The sequence below is a fragment of the Festucalex cinctus genome, chromosome 9 (genome assembly GCF_051991245.1).
Source record: "Festucalex cinctus isolate MCC-2025b chromosome 9, RoL_Fcin_1.0, whole genome shotgun sequence".
Classification (NCBI taxonomy): domain Eukaryota; kingdom Metazoa; phylum Chordata; class Actinopteri; order Syngnathiformes; family Syngnathidae; genus Festucalex; species Festucalex cinctus.
The window spans coordinates 26,430,562-26,452,452 of record NC_135419.1 but is presented as its reverse complement, the minus strand read 5'-3'; the positions used below and the strand labels follow the sequence as shown (position 1 = coordinate 26,452,452).

The following is a 21,891-nucleotide window of genomic DNA, read 5'->3' as shown; positions in this document are numbered from 1 at the left end:
AGCCTTAAGATGTTGATCATGCCCCACACCGAATATTGTAACTTTTCGCCAAAGGGCGTGGCCGCTACGGTGACGCAAAGTCTGAAGATTTTTCGTGAAAATAAAAGCTGCATTAACTTGACCGAGATGATCCTATCTTCTCAAAATTTCACACATTTGATGAGAGTCCAGCCCTAAAGACATCTACTGACTTATATTTCATCTAACTGATAGCGCCACCTAGTGGCAATTTTTTTTCTTACGAATTTTCTTCTACGTTTTTCTCCAAACACGTTAACTGGACCTACCTCATATTTGCTCAGATGAGGGTTTCGGCCTTCATGATGTCACAACACGAAGTTTGTGAGTTTTCGCGAATTGCTGTGGGCGTGGCTAAGCACTGTTCGCCAAGAAAACAACGCCAGTTTTGAGGGTCTAAACATGCACAGAAACTCATGAAACTTGGCACACACATCTGGCCTGGTAAAATGAGCAATATTTTATTGTTGATTGTGCTATTTTTACAAAAATGACTCAATAGCGCCCCCTAGAAGTTTTTAACGAAGCAGCCCCGGTTGTACGTTTAAGCAAGAACGACGAATATCTTTAGGTGTATGAGGGAGCCCAAGACCTACAAAAAAGTCTCTTGGACCCATATGCTAAAATGAACAGGAAGTGAGCTACGAATTTTTGAATGTCCCATTTTTGACGATTTTTGCACATTCACAGGGGGCAGACTTTTGCCCACTTCTCCTACACGTTTCATCCGACTGAGTTAAGACTTGACCTGGACCATGTCAAGACCTGAGCCAACGACAGGGGGAAAAATCTTGACCTTTCGAAATACTATATGATGAAGGCGGGGCATCAAATTTTGTGTTTCGCACTGAAAAAGGATATGCTTCATAACTCCCCGGTACATGCTCCAAAAAATCCCAAACTTGACATGTATGTTTATCGTCAAGGCCTGAAGCTATCTCAATGACAACATTCAGTTATATATGCAGCGTCACCTCGCCCTTGAGGCATAAAAAAAAAATACCCCACATACGGTATTTTGTACAAAAAATGTACACTCATTCTAAGTGTGATAACTAAGTCATTTATGAATATTCTTTTAGTTTCCACCACTCAAAATGTTCACTGGCATCAGACTTATCCAAACATATATATATATTTATTTATTTTTGATAGCCTCTGTGGACATTAAAAGCAATATCGTGAATGAAGGATATGCATAATAACTCCACGGTACATGCTCCAAAAAAAATCCCACACTTGACATGTATGCTTATAATCAAGGCCTGAAGGTATTTCTATGACAACATTCAGTTATAAATACAGCGCCACCTAGCCCTTGAGGCTTATATAAAAAAAAAAAACCACATACGGTATTTTGTACAAAAAAATTTAAACTCATTCTAAGTGTGATGACTAAGTCATTTCTGAATATTCTTTTAGTTTCCACCACTCAAATTGTTCACTGGCTTCACACCGATCCAAACGTATGTACGTTTCCATTTTGTTTTATTCATTTTTGATTGCCCCTTTGGACAATAAAAGTAACATTGTGCAATGAGTACAACGAGCGATGATGTATATATACACTTTTACAAAAAATACCAATCAGGGCAACTCATTGCCTAAAAATAAAAAAGGACGCTGATTTTTGCAGGTCTTAACAATCACCAAAACCCGTTGAGCTTGACACACACTGGCAAAAAAAAATATTCTACATGTAAACGTTTATTATGCCATTTTCAAAGAAATTTTGCTTCCAATATGCCAGTACCCCAACGTGCCAGTACCCCAACGTGCCAGTACCCTAACGTGCAAGTACCCCAACGTGCAAGGACTCCAACGTGGCCCGGGCTGCGAGGGCCCTTTATAGCTGCTCGCAGCTCTAGTTATTCTTCTTCTTCTTTATTCTCCGCAAACAATCGCGATTTTGGGTACCTAAATTTTCACGAAAACTCACCGAACTTTGCACACTCCTCAGGTCCGGCGAAAAATTTGATATTATGAAGTCGTTATAACAATGCGACTCGATAGCGCCCCCTAGCGTAGAAAAATAAAAACCAAGCCCGGCACGTTTGAGCTAGAGCAACAAAAATTGGCAGGCACGTGTAGTACCCCGAGACGCACAAAAAAGTCTCTTGGGACCATGTAGCTAAAATGTACAGGAAGTGAGCTATGAATTTTTTTATGTCCAATTTTGGCCTATTTTGGCACATTCACTGTGGTCATGCTTTTTCCCCCTTTGCAAACATTTTTCATCCAATTGACTTCAAACTTGGCATTTATCATCTCAAGACCTGAGAGAACAACTGGGCAAAACATCTTGCCTTTTTGAAATACTATATGACGGGGGCGGGGCATCAAATATTGCCTTTAAAATTTCATTTGTCGAGAAAGAGCAAATGCTTAATAACTCCCATGTTCAAGCTCCAAAAAATCTCAAACTTCTCAGGCAACGTAATAGTCACGGCCTGAAAACATCTATATGATAAAATTCAGTTATACATATAGCGCCACCTAGTGGTTACAATAAATGTCATACTTTACGTTTTTAGCTACTGTGCTGAGCTTGTTGAAGGGATCCATTTGAAAATTGGTCAGAAAAGCCTTAAGATGTTGATCATGCCCCACACCGAATATTGTAACTTTTCGCCAAAGGGCGTGGCCGCTACGGTGACGCAAAGTCTGAAGATTTTTCGTGAAAATAAAAGCTGCATTAACTTGACCGAGATGATCCTATCTTCTCAAAATTTCACACATTTGATGAGAGTCCAGCCCTAAAGACATCTACTGACTTATATTTCATCTAACTGATAGCGCCACCTAGTGGCAATTTTTTTTCTTACGAATATTCTTCTACGTTTTTCTCCAAACACGTTAACTGGACCTACCTCATATTTGCTCAGATGAGGGTTTCGGCCTTCATGATGTCACAACACGAAGTTTGTGAGTTTTCGCGAATTGCTGTGGGTGTGGCTAAGCGCTGTTCGCCAAGAAAACAACGCCAGTTTTGAGGGTCTAAACATGCACAGAAACTCATGAAACTTGGCACACACATCTGGCCTGGTAAAATGAGCCATATTTTATTGTTGATTGTGCTATTTTTTACAAAAATGACTCAATAGCGCCCCCTAGAAGTTTTTAACAAAGCAGCCCCGGTTGTACGTTTAAGCAAGAACGACGAATATTTTTAGGTGTATGAGGGAGCCCAAGTCCTACAAAAAAGTCTCTTGGACCCATATGCTAAAATGAACAGGAAGTGAGCTATGAATTTTTGAATGTCCCATTTTTTACGATTTTTGCACATTCACAGGGGGCAGACTTTTGCCCACTTCTCCTACACATTTCATCCGACTGAGTTAAGACTTGGCCTGGACCATGTCAAGACCTGAGCCAACGACAGGGGGAAAAATTTTGACTTTTCGAAATACTATATGATGAGGGCGGGGCATCAAATTTTGTGTTTCGCAATGAAAAAGGATATGCTTGATAACTCCCCGGTACATGCTCCAAAAAATCCCAAACTTGACATGTGTGTTTATCGTCAAGGCCTGAAGTTATCTCTGTGACAACATTCAGTTATATATGCAGCGCCACCTAGCCCTTGAGGAATAAAAAAAAAATACCCCACATACGGTATTTTGTACAAAAAATGTACACTCATTCTAAGTGTGATAACGAAGTCATTTCTGAATATTCTTTTAGTTTCCACCACTCAAAATGTTCACTGGCATCAGACTTATCCAAACATATATATATTTTTATTTATTTTTGATAGCCTCTATGGACATTAAAAGCAATATCGTGAATGAAGTATATGCTTAATAACTCCACGGTACATGCTCCAAAAAAAATCCCACACTTGACATGTATGCTTATAATCAAGGCCTGAAGGTATCTCTATGACAACATTCAGTTATAAATACAGCGCCACCTAGCCCTTGAGGCTTATATAAAAAAAAATAAAAATACCCCACATACGGTATTTTGTACAAAAAATGTACACTCATTCTAAGTGTGATAACTAAGTCATTTATGAATATTCTTTTAGTTTCCACCACTCAAATTGTTCACTGGCTTGACACCGATCCAAACGTATGTACGTTTCCATTTTGTTTTATTCATTTTTGATTGCCCCTTTGGACAATAAAAGTAACATGGTGCAATGAGTACAACGAGCGATGATGTGTATATACACTTTTACAAAAAAATACCAATCAGGGCAACTCATTGCCTAAAAATAAAAAAGGACGCTGATTTTTGCAGGTCTTAACAATCACCAAAACCCGTTGAGCTTGACACACACACTGGCAAAAAAATATTCTACATGTAAACGTTTATTATGCCATTTTCAAAGAAATTTTGCTTCCAATATGCCAGTACCCCAATGTGCCAGTACCCCAACATGCAAGTACCACAACGTGCAAGGACCCCAACGTGGCCCGGGCTGCGAGGGCCCTTTATAGCTGCTCGCAGCTCTAGTTAGGGCCCGAGCAGCGACCGCTGCAAGGTCCCTATTGTTTTTCGTTCGAATTATTATTATTATTATTATTATTATTATTATTATTCTCCGTAAACGATCGCATTTTTGAGGACCTAAACATTCACGAAAACTCACCAAACTTTGCACACTCCTCAGGCCCGGCGAAAAATTTGATATTATGAAGTCGTCATAACAACGCGACTCTATAGCGCCCCCTAGCGTAGAAAAATAAAAACCAAGCCTGGCACGTTTGAGCTAGAGCAACAAAAATTGGCAGGCACGTGTAGCACCCCGAGACGCACAAAAAGGTCTATTGGGACCATGTAGCTAAAATGTACAGGAAATGAGCTATGAATTTTTTAATGTCCAATTTTGGCCTATTTTGGCACATTCACTGTGGTCATGCTTTTTCCCCCTTTGCAAACATTTTTCATCCAGTTGACATCAAAATTGACATTTATCATCTCAAGACCTGAGACAACAACTGGGCAAAAAACCTTGACTTTTTGAAATACTATATGACGGGGGCGGGGCATAAAATATTGCCTTTAAAATTTCATTTGTCCAGAAAGAGCAAATGCTTAATAACTCCCATGTTCAAGCTCCAAAAAATCTCAAACTTCTCATGCAACTTAATAGTCACGGCCTGAAAACATCTATATGATAAAATTCAGTTATACATATAGCACCACCTAGTGGTGACAATAAATGTCATACTTTACGTTTTTAGCTACTGTGCCAAGCTCTTTGAAGGGATCCAGTTGAAAATTGGTCAGACAAGCCTTAAGATGTTGATCATGCCCCACACCGAATATTGTAACTTTTCGCCAAAGGGCGTGGCCGCTACGGTGACGCAAAGTCTGAAGATTTTTCGTGACAATAAAAGCTGCATTAACTTGACCGAGATGATCCTATCTTCTCAAAATTTCACACATTTGATGAGAGTCCAGCCCTAAAGACATCTACGAACTTATATTTCATCTTACTGATAGCGCCACCTAGTGGCATTTTTTTTTTCTTACGAATTTTCTTCTACGTTTTTGTCCAAACACGTTAACTGGACCTACCTCAGATTTGCTCAGATGAGGGTTTCGGCCTTCATGATGTCACAACACGAAGTTTGGGAGTTTTCGTGAATTGCTGTGGGCGTGGCTAAGCGCTGTTCGCCAAGAAAACAACGCCGGTTTTGAGGGTCTAAACATGCACAGAAACTCATGAAACTTGGCACACACATCTGGCCTGGTAAAATGAGCAATATTTTAATGTTGATTGTGCTATTTTTACAAAAATTACTCAATAGCGCCCCCCAGAAAATTTTAATGAAGCAGCCCCGGTTGTACGTTTAAGCAAGATCTACGAAAAATTTTAGGTGTATGAGGGAGCCCAAGACCTACATAAAAGTCTCTTGGACCCATATGCTAAAATGAACAGGAAGTGAACTACGAATTTTTGAATGTCCCATTTTTGATGATTTTTGCACATTTACAGGGGGCATACTTTTGCCCACTTCACACCGATCCAAACGTATGTACGTTTCCATTTTGTTTTATTCATTTTTGATTGCCCCTTTGGACAATAAAAGTAACATTGTGCAATGAGTACAATGAGCGATGATGTGCATATACACTTTTACAAAAAATACCAATCAGGGCAACTCATTGCCTAAAAATAAAAAAGGACGCTGATTTTTGCAGGTCTTAAGAATCACCAAAACCCGTTGAGCTTGACACACACACTGGCAAAAAAATATTCTACATGTAAACGTTTATTATGCCATTTTCAAAGAAATTTTGCTTCCAATATGCCAGTACCCCAACGTGCCAGTACCCCAACGTGCAAGTACCCCAACGTGCAAGGACCCCAACGTGGCCCGGGCTGCGAGGGCCCTTTATAGCTGCTCGCAGCTCTAGTTATATCTGTTCCTCTGTGCATCCCCACAGCCCAATGGGGGCTTGGCGTCTCGCGATTCTCGATGCATTCTCGTTGTTTCTGGTCAAGTCCAGTTAGTTCCACGCCTTTTGATGTTCTGCGAATAAAGTGTTAAGACTCTTATTTGTGTCTGCGCTATGGGATCCAACCTCAGAACAACAACGATAGTGCTTACTACCTGGCCTATATTTCTTTACAACTCATAAGATTTTCTTTCTTGGGGGGAAAAAAATGTCCGATTGGCTGGCAAACAGTTCAGGGTGTACCCCGCCTACTGCCTGAAGCCAACTGGGATATGCTCCAGCACCCCCACAACTCTTGTAAGGAGTAAGCGGTTAAGAAAATGGATGGATGGATGGATGGATGGATGGATGGATGGATGGATGGATGGATGGAAAATTAGATATCAATTTCAAGGACGCATCTGTTGAGGAAGGACGCATCTGTACTTGCTCCTGCACTCGCTCGTGAATCTAACTACTTGTTGATTTTTGCATTGGGATTTTTAACTACATTGTTGCAGAATGCCTGGCGGAAAAAGAGCTGACGAGATTGAGGAGATAAAATCTTCTCTTAAAAAACTCAGTGGAATGGTTGCCGAATTACTTGAAATGAAGAAGAGCATTGAGCCACTTCTTCAGGAAATACAGCAATTGAAGAAAGAGACACAGGAAAAAGATCGACACATTGTTGCCTTGGAACAAAAAGTGGATGATTTGGAACAAAATCTTCGTATCAACGATGTGATAGTCACCGGTATCAAGATCAAGCCGCGCCGTGGCCCTTTGAGAGCTGCGGCTAGCACGAGCACGGAAGATTCTGACCAACATTCAGGGAACGAGACTGTGGAACAGCAAGTGACACTTCAACTCAGAGATTTGGGATTAACTGTTGATCCTGCGCACATTCAGATGTGCTTTTTGCTTCCAACTGGAGGGACACGACCACCGGCAGTTCTGATCAGGTTTGTTGACAGAAAGAAAAAGATTGCTCTTCTGAGAGACCGTCACAAGCTTCGTGGGAAACATGTCTACATCAACGAAAACCTCACCAAACGAAATGCTGACATCGCCAAAAAGGCTCGACAAATGAGAAAGAATGGACTTATCGAAAGCACGTGGACAAAAGACTGCCGAATTTTTATTCAAACTAAAGATAACTCTGGTCAACTAAAAACACGAATCGTGAAAGGAGCTGAGGAATTGGCAGCGCTTGAGAGACAACAGTAATTCACAATATCACAACAACAACAACAACAACATCACTAATTACCCAAAGCTGGAGTTGTATATGATTATTTGCTGACTTTGCCAAGGCTAACTCTTGTTTATACACCTGCATTGATAACATGTATTGCTGTTCCCGTTTGAATCTAAATATTGTCTGGCTCGAATTCCGTTTGGACATTTGTTGTAACAGTCAAGGCTACATGATAAGGCTGTATTGTGGCTCCAATGAATCTGCTGTCAATACGCAAAATGGGGGTTGGTGGTCTGGTTCCTGGAATGCAGCTGGCGTGGGCCGCTCTGCTGGGTGAGCTAGGCTGGGCAGCGCACAGGAGTCATCAGATCCACAACATGCTAGCAACCAGTGGTGCTACCTGACCAGAATCGAGTGCTGAAATTGCTTGAAAGCAATGGGCTGGATGCAAGCCGATCTACTCTTCTGGAAAGCACAACATGTGTGAAAGCTGATCCGAGGTCAGCGAAGACCCTACTGGTGAAAGAGAAGAATTGCGCTTGCCTTGGCTGCTCGCCTGGCGGGGTGGGCTTGCTGGTGGCGTCTGGGGACCGACTCACCAGTTCCAAATGACTGGGACTAGCCACAATCTACACACGGACATTCAAGATGAACTGAGTGAGCAGTGTCTGGGATAGTATGGGATGGATAACGATAAAAATTAATGACTATTCTAAATATTGGATATGATTGATGCGTTATAGTAATGGGTCGATGGGGACGGGTCTCGAATAAGCTTCGGCTTCTACCCGTCAGCCCTTCTTTCGGATGTCAATGTTGCAAATGATGTGATGTGATTGATGTAAACTGTAATGTGTCCGAAAGGAAAAAATGAATAAACTAAACTAAACTAAACTAAGATATGTTATATGTCATCAAAACTTCCTAAAATGTTATGCTCTCCGCATACAACTACCGTTCGTCTAGAGCATGACATTTTAGGAAGTTTTGAGTGGTAGCTATATTTTTATTTTTATTCACAGGGTATTCAAACAAATATTGATGAATGCTTCTATGCTCTCTCCTACATGATATTAATACTTTCAATAAATTGGTCTGCAATTGTCTAGCGACCAGTTCAGGGTATATCCCGCCTGCTGCCCATAGCCACCTGAGATACGCTCCAGTAGCACCCCCCGCGACCCTTGTGGTTCAGAAAATGGATGAACGGATGAATAAATTGGTATGACAAACACATGGGAATAATGGATATAAATTGCTTAAGCGAGTAGCGAGTCTATAATTTTTTTTAATTCTAGAATTTTGCACATTACCGTTTATGTACAGCACTTTGAATACAGCAATGCCTGTTCTTAAAGCGCTTTATAAATAAAGTTGAGTTGATTCATTATTTCTTGAAGTAAAAACAGCTAATCGGAGAAGTCTCATTATCGGAGCAATATACCGATCACCTGATTCTGATTGTGACACATTTAGAATTAATTTTGAAAGTCTCCTACTCCACTTAAATCAGACAAATGAAAAATGTATTATCATGGGGGACTTCAATATAGACATATTGAAAGCAGGTCAAATATAAATGGATTTTCAAAACATGCTCTTCTCCTCGTCCATCTATTGATAAATACACGTTACAGAGGAAAGTAAATCAATTATTGACAAGATTATTACTAATATACAAAACTTTGGATGCAAATCAAGAGTAATATAATCAGACATCTCTGATCATTATCCTATTGTGTTTTTTATGAACTGGACTAAATAGGTATCTGTTCCATGTACAAAGAGGAAAGTTCAAATTCTAAGTGACCAAACCCTTGCTAAACTAATTCAGCACCTCCAATTTAAAAATTGGGATACTATTTACTATTCCACCAATCCTAATAATAATTTCGATTATCTAATTCAGGAAATTACAGATTTTATTAATGAAACGATTCCAGAAAGGATGATAAAACAAAATGGAACAAAAAAAATAAATCCTTGGATTACAAGAGGTATTCTTAACTCAAAAAGAAGACCAAACTTTACAATAAATAAGGAAAAAAATCCCAATTGCATAAACAAAAGTATATACACTCGTCATAAAAATATGCCGGCTAACTGTTCATAACATCTAAGAGTTTCACTGCATTGTTCCATTTCTATTTATTTATTTTATTTTAATGATACGTTATTAGATAAAGAATAGTTTATTAGTACGTTAACATAATAGAATGGAGTAGGACTAGATCAATTATTGCTCTTCTTCTTACTCATTTTGAACATGTAATTTATGACACTGATTAATTTTCTTTCTTCAAATTTTTATTTTAATGTCAACTACATTTTGTAATGTGTTATGTTCAATAAACCAACCAACTCCTCCTCTCTGGTCTAGCTTACTCTTCGTCTCTTCGCCGACGTCGTCAATATTTTGAAGCAGAAGTAATGCCGCTGGAAGCATGGGAATAATATACATACAGGCACATGAAAAGTAAAAACGCCAGAAATAAAACAGACAATTTTGTAAACAGAACAACAAATTGTGGTGTATTGTTACTGTGACCGCTAGGCGGCGGTGTGGTATGTTGTTGACGATGTAGGTTGAGAGCAAACACATATACAGGACACAGCCTCTCAGTCAAAACACCTATGTTGGCAACTTTAAACGTAATTTATTCCAATTTTTGCCAATCGGATTTTTCAAAATACGTCTTATTTGATAGCTGGCGATGTGTAGGGTGTGAAACAAGTGAGAAACTCAACGCCATTTCGGTTTTGTGGAAACGGGAGTCCTTTAAAGTCAACAAGTTTCATCCAAAGTGAGTGGTGCCTCTGCAATGGCGAACACTGCTATCTACAGGCGAAATAGTGCCATCTATAGGCGAGATAGCGTAATTGCGGGTTTTAAAGGCGGTATGGAAAAAATGATTTGATGGGAGCGCGACCGTGGGGCTTGTCAAGTATGGAGGACCAAAACTGCCAAAATTCGAAATAAATAAATGACTAAATGGCGGCACGGTGGAAGACTGGTTAGCACGTCGCCTCCCAGTTCTGAGGACTCCGGTTCGAGTCCAGGCTCCGGCCATTCCTGGGTGGAGTTTGCATGTTCTCCTCGTGCCCGCGTGGGTCTTCTCCGGGTACTCCGGTCTCCTGCCACATTCCAAAGACATGCATGGAAGGTTAATTGGGCGCTCTGAATTGTCCCTTGGTGTGCTTGTAAGCGTGGATGGTTGTTCGTCTCTGTGTGCCCTGCGATTGGCTGGCAACCAGTCCAGGGTGTCCCCCGCCTACTGCCCAGAGCCAGCTGAGATAGGCGCCAGCACCCCCCGCGACCCTTGTGAGGAATAAGCGGTCAAGAAAATGGATGGATGGATGGATTTATGGAAAAACAAATTGCTCACGCCACCTAGTGTTCAAATGTGTCATGTACATGTAATTTACAATGTATTGTGCATTTTTCAAAGAATAAAATGTTTGTATAGGTGTAAATATTACCTGCATTTCAACATAGTTTCTTATTTAAAAGGTTTTTTTTTTTAAGGGGAAAAGAAGCTTCATGTCAAGCCTTGCCCGCAACAAGAAGTCTCAATTTGAGCTAAAGGACATAAAAAGGGTAAGGATAGTTATTGTAAAAATTGGTTTTGATCATCTCAAACAACATACGTTGCATGGTACATATGGAATCATATTTTCAGGAGTGCAGACAGTTTGGTCCAGGCAGAGCTCTTTTGGTGACCGTGGAAACTCAGACCCTCCATGCACACCAGATCCAGGAAGTTACAAATAAACTGTGTCCTATCCCAAGTACAGTAAAGGAAATGAGCATTTACAGGACTGTCTCAGAAAATTAGAATATTGTGATAAATTCCATTATTTTCTGTAATGCAATTAAATAAGCAAAAATGCCATACATTCTGGATTCATTACAAATCAACTGAAATATTGCAAGCCTTATTTTTTAAGATTGCTGATTATGGTTTACAGCTTAAGAAAACTCAAATATCCTATCTCAAAATATTAGAATATTTCCTCAGACCAAGTAAAAAAATAAAATAAAAGCCATAATATTTGAATTCTCTGAGACGGTCCTGTATTGTGCGCAAAGTCCTGGGGCAGCCAACATTTCATATGTATTTTTTATTTGAAATATCTACATCCACAATTAGAATTCAACAATCTAATCACAACATAGTGGAAAAAAGTAGGAATAGAAATGAAAGTTAATTCTAATTATTTTTGCATACACGATTAAATAATTCAGTGGGTATATTATTACAGAATATGTGGAGGATCTTAAGAAGATTGTGGAGACCATCTGTCAGGGGGCCAATCTGGATGAGGACACACTCCTTGAAGAGCTGCCGCTGTACCAGGAAGTGCAGAACGAAGTGCAGAACGGCGACCACTGTGTGCAGACTTTCAGAAGCCAGACTAGGCAGAGGCTGTGCGGTCATACAATTCGCACTTTACTTACCGTTAACTTTTTCAGTGGAGTAGTAGCTGAGTTTTAGACATGACAATTTCAGACTCGGATATTGGATTTTGTGACCAATTGTAGGAAGCACACTGAGCTACTGCCTTTCGATTTTTTATTTATTTTTTTATTTTTGTGGGAGATTAATCACTGGATGCAAGATGCAATTTGTACATTTGTAAAATAAAATTGTAAATTTATAGGCATAGCTGATTGTTCTCTATTTGTTCATTTATAATTTGGATGAAAAGAAAAAGGCATGTATTTCTTTTGTATAATTGTACTTATTTATATCATATTTCGTGGTATCCTTTGTAGTCATTTGATGGAAATGTTCCTGACACTACACAAGAAGGAATCGGTAAGCGGTCTCCAGGACTTCCACACTGAGGCACACCACTTTGAACGTCCAGTTATGGGTGATGCACTGGTTCTGCTGCGCTCCGGACTCTGACAGCAAACGCTCTGTTGACATTGCTACACAGGTACCACAGGAACACCTGCAAAGCACAAGCAACTTTTTTTTTTTTTTTAAGCCATTTATAATATTTACAAAGAATTTGTTCATTATTTGAGGAAATACTTGGATTATCTATGTCAAGCACTTAAGGAGAAAAAAAGTGTCATGCATCTGACTTCTATGAGGTCAATCTAATTTCCAAAATGCATGTTGTACCCTTTTTCCATTGTGAATTGAGTCTCACAGAGGATGGCATGTGACAATGGAAAAGGGGCAGTGGTGGCTTCACTTCTTACGACAGCGAGTAAGCAGCATTTAGTTTATGGTTTGCATTTTAAGATGGATAATAAGTTCATTTTGCTTCTACCAATATAAATTAGCTTTTTACTATAACAAGCATAATAATTTGAGTGTATTGGACTAAACCAAGCTACATTTTGGCCACAATGCGTTTGCTATTTCGCCCATACAAAAATATAAACAGCATTGTTAGTCCATAATTTCCATTTTAAAATAAAGAGTAAGATTTACCATTCTGTGTTCTGGAGCCTGCCGATGTCGTCCTCTACCTCGGCAGTTTGAAACTGGTCACAGCCACCTTCATTGTAACGCAGACGACCGGACACAGTTGCACCAGCACCATCAAGAAAAGGCTCAAACCGATACAGCTGGATACATTCCTGGGCTGAAATATCTTCGTCTGAAGACTGCTTGTGTAGTCGGGGACGTCAAATTCCAACTCTACACTTGATAGCGAGTCAGGAAGCATCTCACTATCCGTGTAGTTCTCCATATCCTCGTATTGTTTTCGCCAACTTCCGTACTCGCGCTGACGTCACGAGTGTCCAGGCTCGGAAAAAAGGGCGTCACCAGTGAGCTGTCATGTTTTGGAAATTCACGAAAATATCTAATTTTTACAAGCACTTGTCATTGCGTGTTTAACACAGTAATCATTGAAATCATATTATTTGTACTTGTACTTTTTTTTTTTTTTTTTTAAATACTTTTAGGGTGACTTTTTCGTGTCCCATACACTTTAACGTCTATGGTCGCATACATCATGATTTTACTAATCGTTATTAAACGTTTTTGGCCGTCAAAGAGGCACCATTTTAAATAGTGCACTATCCTTAAGTGTGCAAACGGAGACTGCAACAATAAAGTGATTTCCAAGAGACCCCATCACTTGTAAAGTGACAGTAGATGGACCACGATTGTGATCCTTGATGCATTTATCACTAATACAGTATGTGAGGGCTGGCAACAATAAAATTAGACCATTTTGGATCAGGCAAAATTGTTTTATTCTGACACTTTTTGTCAAGAAGTGAGGGCCAAGTACACATTACTTTAAGGGCCAAGTACACATTACTTTCCCCATCGTTGGTCCTGAACTTCACAGCATCAATGTACCAATTTTCTGTTATCTGACACACACAAACTAGATACCCCAACAGTTTCCCCAGCTTATAGTTTGACAAAGGTAAGCAATGTTCTTTTCAGGGTCATGTCAACGGTGAAAGTAAAGTAACGTATTTGAGCGAAATGGAAACTGCAACATTTATTTGGTTACTGCAACCTTCATGCACACATGCTATTCACATGACATCACAGAACCCCACCTATCAACCCGGCAGCCATTTGGTGGGTCAAACAATCGTGTGGCAAACCAATTGGGGCCAGCAAGAGAACGCAAGCAAATGCTGAGAAGGGCTTGTGTTGCTTACTACAAGTTACTTTGGTTCATTCATTCCGGATTTGATTGAACCGCTTCAAGTGTGCCGTTCACAGAAGAATATGCTTTTACCATAATGCGATCGTGATGTATGTGAGCCGCTAGCCGTGGCTAGTTGTGGCTAAATAAATAAATAGATCTGGCGGTCAAGATGTTCGATTTTGAGATCTCTCCAAATAAACTCATTTTAGTTCACATTGGCTGTGGAAAGGACGTGATGTGTTTTCCGTACGGCTTCCGCAAGGACTACCGTGTGTATAGAGTCCTATTTGTAAACAATAGCCACACTTGTCTGTCACATCGATATGCTTTTTGGACGTTATTTCTGGGACTTCTACCATGGCTCTTCTACCATGGGTAAGTACATTTTGTGTTTAAATAGTGTCATTTTGTCATGTTTAATTTATTCCGAGATCATTTTTGTCTTAAATTTCCGACTCATGTTATGCTACGTAGCTAGCTAGCTTCCCCCCCAAATAAACAAGTTCGCAAACGGTTTTATTTTGAAATGTACCGGATTTACCTGGATGCGAGACAACTTCCTGTCCGGCTTGTGTCATTTCTTCAGCTTCATGAAATTCCGCGGCGTCCGAAAGAAATAGAACGCTTGCGAAAACCTTCCACACTGCACTGGAGCTGGTGTGAATTGACACAGAGACTTGAATGCGTTCTATCCTTGCGGCGTCCGTATGGCCGCCGTACGGAAAACGCACTGCATCCGTTCCGCAGCCAGTGTGACTTGGGCTTTAAGGTCTCTTATTTTCCTTTCCAAGCTGCCCAAAAGTTGAAATTGTTATGAAAATAAGTGATGAATCAACAATGATTTGTTGTAATATGCTACATGTAGTAGCTATAGCGGTTTAAAAACCTCAAATTCACAAATGATAAATGCACATAGCAACCACTTACTTCAAATACTTCAGAACATACGTTACCATGTAGTCCACGCACTGTTGGCAGTAACATGGGCAAATGTTTGTAATCCATAGAGATGGGTACTTTAGACATTTGAACCGGTACTGTTCCAATTCTCGGTACCTGGGAATCGATTCCGGTACTCAACGGTACCAATTTTTCGGTACTTTTGTATTTTTTCCTTTTCTTTATTTCGTTTTTGGGTCTTTTATTCATTTGGGTGGTAATAAATGTTCATCATTGTTTAACAGTAATATGCATTTCACAATTACTTTCTTATGTATAAAACCTGACAAATCAGAAAAATGTAAAATTTAAAGAAATGAGCCACAGAGGAATAGTAAAAGATAAAAGGTATAACATTTTACAATTATTTAATACACATTAATATTATAAAAACAAAGTGTGAAGCAAAGTTCAACACAATGAATCAAGTTAAACACAAACAGTAAATATCTAAATTAATAATTGATGTTATCTTTGTTTCTTGTGCAATTTTTCAAGAATGTAAAGCCTGCCTCACGAGGGAAATAAAAAAACGACAGATGAAAGAGGAAGTGAAGAAAGAGAATAATTGGGTTCAAATGAATCATTTCAATGTACCCAATGCGGTCTGTAATGCTCGCTACATTTTGGCCACAAGCTTTTTATTGTTTCAAATTACAATGTATATTAACCGTAAGGTAAAGCAATGTACCTTCCAGCATGAGTCGATTCGGGGGGGGGGAAGACGGACCTCTCCATTCCGGTGTCCTGTCCGTGTACTGCCGGTGATCTAGTACAGTGAGTAAAGATGGCGCCGGCACCTCCCTCGAACCGCGCACTATTTTGTTTGGAACCGCAAAAATCTTACTCGATTCCAAACCAGGAAAAATTTATTTTTAGCAGGTGAAAACCAGCGACTTTTGTCGTTTTTCTTCTCAACTAATCACGAGGCATCTGCCGCCGCAGTTGAAGCCGACGCAGATGAACAGGCCATGTTAGTTGCACGCACTGACGGTCGTTCTACTTCCTTATTGTCGCAGCGTCAGGGTAGTCACGTGATTGCGTGGGTTGCCAGATAAGCGCTCTTAAAAAAAAAAAAAAAAAAACAGCTTACATGATGTAAGATTGTGGGAGTGCGTGTGGGATTTAAAAAAACAAAACAAAAAAAACCCAAAAAAAAACACCCCCCCAAAACAACACAAAAGATGCGGCCAGATATGCCGCCTCATACCTACGGTACTTCGGGTATTGTAGAAAAGGCAGTACCGTCACATTTTCAGAATCTTGGCATCGACTTAGTACCGAAGTATCGGTTCTTGTGACAAGCCTATCAATAACAAAAGATCATTCGTTGTAAACACAATACAAACACAGCCGAGTCCACTGGAAAGTTGACCCACCATGGACTCGCAATCCCGTGATGTCAGTGAATACAATCTGTAGAGTCAGAACACAATAAGCAGTCTCAAGAAATTAAGATTGAAAGTACATTTGCACAAGATATTTATTTGTTGAAGCTCGACACAGGACTTTCCACGAGTTCCCAACATGCCTCATGAATGAGATGCATTTGTGGCTTAACTAGGCTTCAGGGGTCCTCCTCCTGATCTCATCGGCAAGACTGGCTCTTGAGATATCAACCTGTTGGAAACACGTTCATGGGGTTTAGACAGTAAATGCCCCTGGGACAATAAAAACTAGAAATGCATGGTCATAGACAACCACAATGTATCCCATAGAGTCCTTAAATTCTTGGTAATACAGTAACTTAGAATACACTGTGCAATAGGGCTGAACGATTTAAAAAAAAAAAAAATGTGATTTTTTTTGACAAATTTTGTGATTTGGATTTAATTTGCGATTTTCTTCACATTCAACTTTTAATTCACAATGTACGGTAGGGCTGCACGATTCATCTAAATCTAACCACATCGAGGTTTGACCAAGTGCAATAACCTAATCGCAAAACAGTGCGGGGTTTTAGATAATTTTGCTTTTTTCCCCTTTGGCGTTTGAGTGACAGCTGTATTAGCCAACCACAATTGCCGATGCGCGAGTCTTAATAATGGCACTGGCCAATCAGTGTTGTTGGCTCATACTTTTAGTCTGCGCTCCGGTGCCTTCTTTTTATTTTATTTTTATTTATTTTGTTGCGCGAAGTGTATTTAATGGAAGAAGGGACTTCTGCCGCTACAATGGAGGGGGAGAGAGCGATTTTTGCCAAAGAAGGGCGTAGGTCTGTTATTTGGACGTATTTCGGATTCGACAAAAATTACGTGGACCAAAAGAAAAGCGCCAGATACAAAATGTGCTATCAGCGAATAGCCAGGATCTAGAGGCAACACGACCAACTTATATGACCACCAACTTCAGTATGAAGTAGGGGTGGGACAAAAAAAACGATTCAACCGGATCATCGTTCGTCAAGGGGAGCTAAACGACCGTATCGGTAGCAGACTCGTCAACCGATACAAAATCCGCCGGGAATCCTTAGATACATTGTTTGTAAAGCTGTGGACCGGATATTGCGTGGCTGTGAATTGGTTGCGAGTGAGGCTTTATGGTTTTCATAACAATAGCAAGAGTTCTGCGCCGTGCTCTACTTGTTTTGTTTACCTTTCAGTAGCATCGCTATTCAAACTACTTCCGTGTTTACAGAGAGCTAGCAAAGTAGCGCTCATAGATGCTTCATTCCCCGGATGTTGTAAACATAATGCAAAGACTTTACGCACCTTTTTGGTGGGCTCGTCCACCGTCAACGCCGGGCTCGCGACACGGCACGGGATAGCGCGCACACACAACGAGTGACAACATGCAACTGAAGACAGGAGCTAGCAGAAGCCCATGATGTACATCTCGGTATTTCCCATGGCTCTCGAGTCCTCTCAGTGCACTTGTATGTCCCGGCGTTGGTACTGCACGCGACCCAAAAGAATAACTCCCGTGACGATCCAATGCATGGATTCAAACTACACAGGTATGTCCCTCAGCCAACACACCAGCTAAGCTCAACGCATACTGCAAGTATCTAATTTCTCCGTTTGTGGCTTTCTGTCAATGTACACAACTAGCATGAGCAGCAGATAGGAGAACTGAGACGTGCCCGCTATTACGTCATCAAACTCAAAATGAACGACAGCCCCAAAAAAAACAAAAAAAAACACACACACAAAAAACCCCAAAAACAAACATGAACAGTAGTGAGTCCGTGGTCATCATCGTGTCTCAGATTAAAAAAAACAAAAAAGACGTCATACATTAACCAAAAATGAATGTAATGGCAAAAGAAAAACAAAAATTGTTAAAAACAAAAATTGTTGATAAAAAGGGAAGGGCACTTTTGGAAATATTTTTTGGATATATTAAGTGGTTAAAATTAGTGTTGTTCCGATGCCGATACTGCATTAAAACAGTGGTATCGGTATCGTTGACTACTCACAAGTAACATGCCGATACCATTAATTCCAACGTTAATATAGGATTTTGGATGCAAGGCAAGGCAAGGCAAGTTTATTTGTATAGCACATTTCATACACAAGGCAACTCAATGTGCTTTACACAAGGAAAGACAACACATAAGCATCAAGAAACAGTTAACATTCAGAGGAAGAAAAATAAATGAAAATAGGTTACAAAATTTACTAAAAAGAACATACAATAACAATCTTAAAGCATCTTGCGTCTTGCTGGTGCACGACATTCACTGGTATGTGACATGTTCACTGCATGCCGATCTAAGATATCCTATTGGCCCTTGAATGCTCTGATCCAATGGCAGGACAGCTTTTTCATGTGTCTTATTTCATATTTTCTTATGTGTAGGCTTAAAAAACAAAAAACAAAAAAAAAACGAGTTTTATGAGAATTTTAGGTTGCCATGCGGCTGTTCTGATTTTGATGAGTCTATGACAGAGATTTTTGATCTGGAATAAAAAAAATTATAAAATTATTCCAAGTACTCCCTGCAATGTGCTCATGTAGTATTTATTTCTGTTTGATACATTGAATGAGTTTGAAGCATTCCCACATATGTTATTGTGATTTTTATTCTCCACACTTTTTGTCATGTAACAACTCCCACATAATACTTCCAATTTACATTGTTCAAATTTCAACTAGCTTCAAAAATTCCGGGGTATATATCGTCTGATTCCACATTACCAACAGTATTTGCACAATTTAACATTTAAAATCAACTTTTTCCCATTCATTTTCAATGGGACAGACATTGAACTTTTTTCCAAGTAACTTTCCACATGGCAAAGTTGATAAAGCACAGTTGAAAAAAGCACATTGTCCAGTAACCAGGAGGTTATAATTTATCTCTCAATTGGCTTCATAAGCATTCCACATGCATTCAAATCTTAGCATTCAGCTCTTAGCAGTCAGCATTCTCACGCAATTTCTCCTGAAATTGCACTTAGTCTAGTTATAACTAGTACTGTCAAAGTTAAAGCGTTAATTAATCACAAAAAAATATCACAATCATGTATTCACGCAGATTAATCACATAATTAATTTTGACAGCAGATGATTACGTTAAAGGTCGCACAGGTTGTGTTTGAGCAATAAACATACTACATGCATTAAAGTACAGTGGTGCCTCTACTTACGAAATTAATTGGTTCTGGAAGAAAGTTCTTAAGTAGAAAATTTTGTAAGTAGAGATGCATTTTCCATGTAAATGCCCTAATCCGTTCCAAGCCTCCCAAAATTCAGACATAAATGTTTTATCACACATAAAAATGCAACAAAACATGTAACAAATACATGTTACAATTAGATTATTGCACAATAAATGAGAGTTGTGCGTAATGTAAAAAACAAAGAATAGAGTAAAGAATAAAAACGATGGTCATTTACCTTTTTAACTGCTGTCCTCATCATTTTTTGCCCTCTTTGGTTCATCTTCTCTCTCAGAAGTGTTTTTTGCCTGGTGTTTTGTAAAGAACTGATTCAAGGATGTTTGCTCCCCCCCTTAATAAACAATCCTTCGAAAATGTCCAAGGCAAACATCATCTTGGTGAGCAAACGCCCAACTGGTGAACAGTTTTTCTGGGTGATTCTTTTAAACAAATTCCGAAACTTCCGGTATGGCGAGGCATCTTTTTCCAAAAAAGGTCCGTCTCGTCGCAATTAAAAACTTACTGTGCCTTCATCAATCACCAATTGTTTGAATTTTTGCAAAAATTCGTCGGCCATTAGTTAATAATACATTTACGAAACACCTCATGGGCCGCGGGATGAATGATGAGGACACTGGATAGACACCGATCTATTATCTAGGCTCATAGATACCTATGGTAAAGGTTCCTCTTGCCAATGGGATGCCAGAAAAATGCACAGACACCGATCTAGTATCTACGCTCATAGATACCTATGGTAGGTAATAGCCATAGCTGAAAGTATGTTGCGTTTGATCATGTATTTTCACCTATCGTATCTAGATATTCTTTCGTAACAAGAGGCAATATTTTCCCGTTGAGGCGTTTCGTAGCTCATAAATTTCATATGAAGAGACGTTTGTAAGTAGAGGTACCACTGTAAAGCATTTAATATTTGCGTATGACATTCAGAATATTTGTTCATGTCAAACTATTGGGGTAATTGCTTTCCCCATTTTAAATTATGCAAGTAATTAACTGAGTAGAAAAAGTAGGATGAACATGTACAATGGATCGAAAAATGTTGAAAAACATTAACATGAAATGTCGAAAGAACACATAACAGGTGTGCTTTAAATTTGGCGGGCAAAAAATGTTGATAAAAAGCCTTTTTAATAAAGCAATTGTGATTAATCAAAATTCTACAATGTGATTAATCTGATTTTAAAAAATTAATTGCTTGACAGCTCTTATTAAAACTGACCAAATTCAAACTCATGTTAAATGGGAGTCGACAAACACCCACTATCATTTAAAAGGCCTCTTATTATTTCACCACCCACCTCTGAAATATATATATATATATATATATATATATATATATATATTTTTTTTTTTTTCCCCCAATTGCATTGTACTGGTTGTACATTTATAGTGCAAAAAGTGCAGAAATATTTTCATTTCAGAATGCGTCGAACACTGTACCTCCTCTCTAGTGGCCACAACACGGAGTTTCACAACACCATCTTTCAGCTCCTGTTCACCAAGGATGGCTACAAGGGGGATCCCTGATTCCTCACAGTGCTGTAGCTGACTGAGCAATTTGGGGTTCCTCTTGTACATCACCTCCGCCTTCAGATGTGCACAGAAATATAAACATCCCATATTAATACTTCAGCAGATTGGATTGAGCACTGATTATTAGGAAAAGTAAGAGGACATGTGTTCATGTTAAGATTTTTCTGTATTCAACTTTTGGTATATTAAAGGGATTACACCATTACGACATTTGTAACAAAACGGCTCCTTGCCGCAAGAAATCATGGAGGAGGAGGGGAGGAGAGAGAAGAAGAGAGAGGAAAGAAGGAGGGGGAAAAAATAAACCTGGGCTGGTTTTGAACCGGGACCTTGCTGCTTACAGAGCAAGCACACTAGCGACTATACTATGAATTAATTTCATTTCATTTATTTGAAAGAGACAATACACTTTAATGAACAAAGTTGTAAATATGTCAGATTCTAGCAGTAGTTGCTAATTTGCATCTGTAGTCCCCTATAAATAAAAACAAAATACACATCACGTAGAAATACAAAATCAAGATAAAACAAATAAGAACATTGCAA

The 21,891-nt window shown here is 39.3% G+C and overlaps 2 protein-coding genes across 8 annotated transcripts in view; one reads left to right on the top strand and one right to left on the bottom strand.

Annotated features, from left to right (window-relative positions):
* Positions 1 to 21,891, top strand: part of LOC144025440 (uncharacterized) — a 443,835-nt gene that overhangs the window by 230,211 nt on the left and 191,733 nt on the right. The gene's annotated exons all lie outside the window — the stretch shown is intronic.
* The window catches only part of hars (histidyl-tRNA synthetase), a 169,395-nt gene continuing 157,512 nt past the window's right edge, over positions 10,009 to 21,891 (bottom strand). For 2 of the 4 annotated variants that reach the window (XM_077531442.1, XM_077531443.1), the window contains 2 exons: positions 21,253 to 21,399; positions 16,650 to 16,804 (listed from right to left, as the gene is read on the bottom strand). In XM_077531442.1, coding sequence (XP_077387568.1) covers positions 16,745 to 16,804; positions 21,253 to 21,399 — 207 coding nt within the window. In that variant the 3' untranslated portion in view covers positions 16,650 to 16,744. Of the gene's footprint in view, positions 10,745 to 16,649; positions 16,805 to 21,252; positions 21,400 to 21,891 lie in introns of those variants that run through there. The other 2 variants (XM_077531441.1, XM_077531440.1) reach the window with 2 other exon arrangements.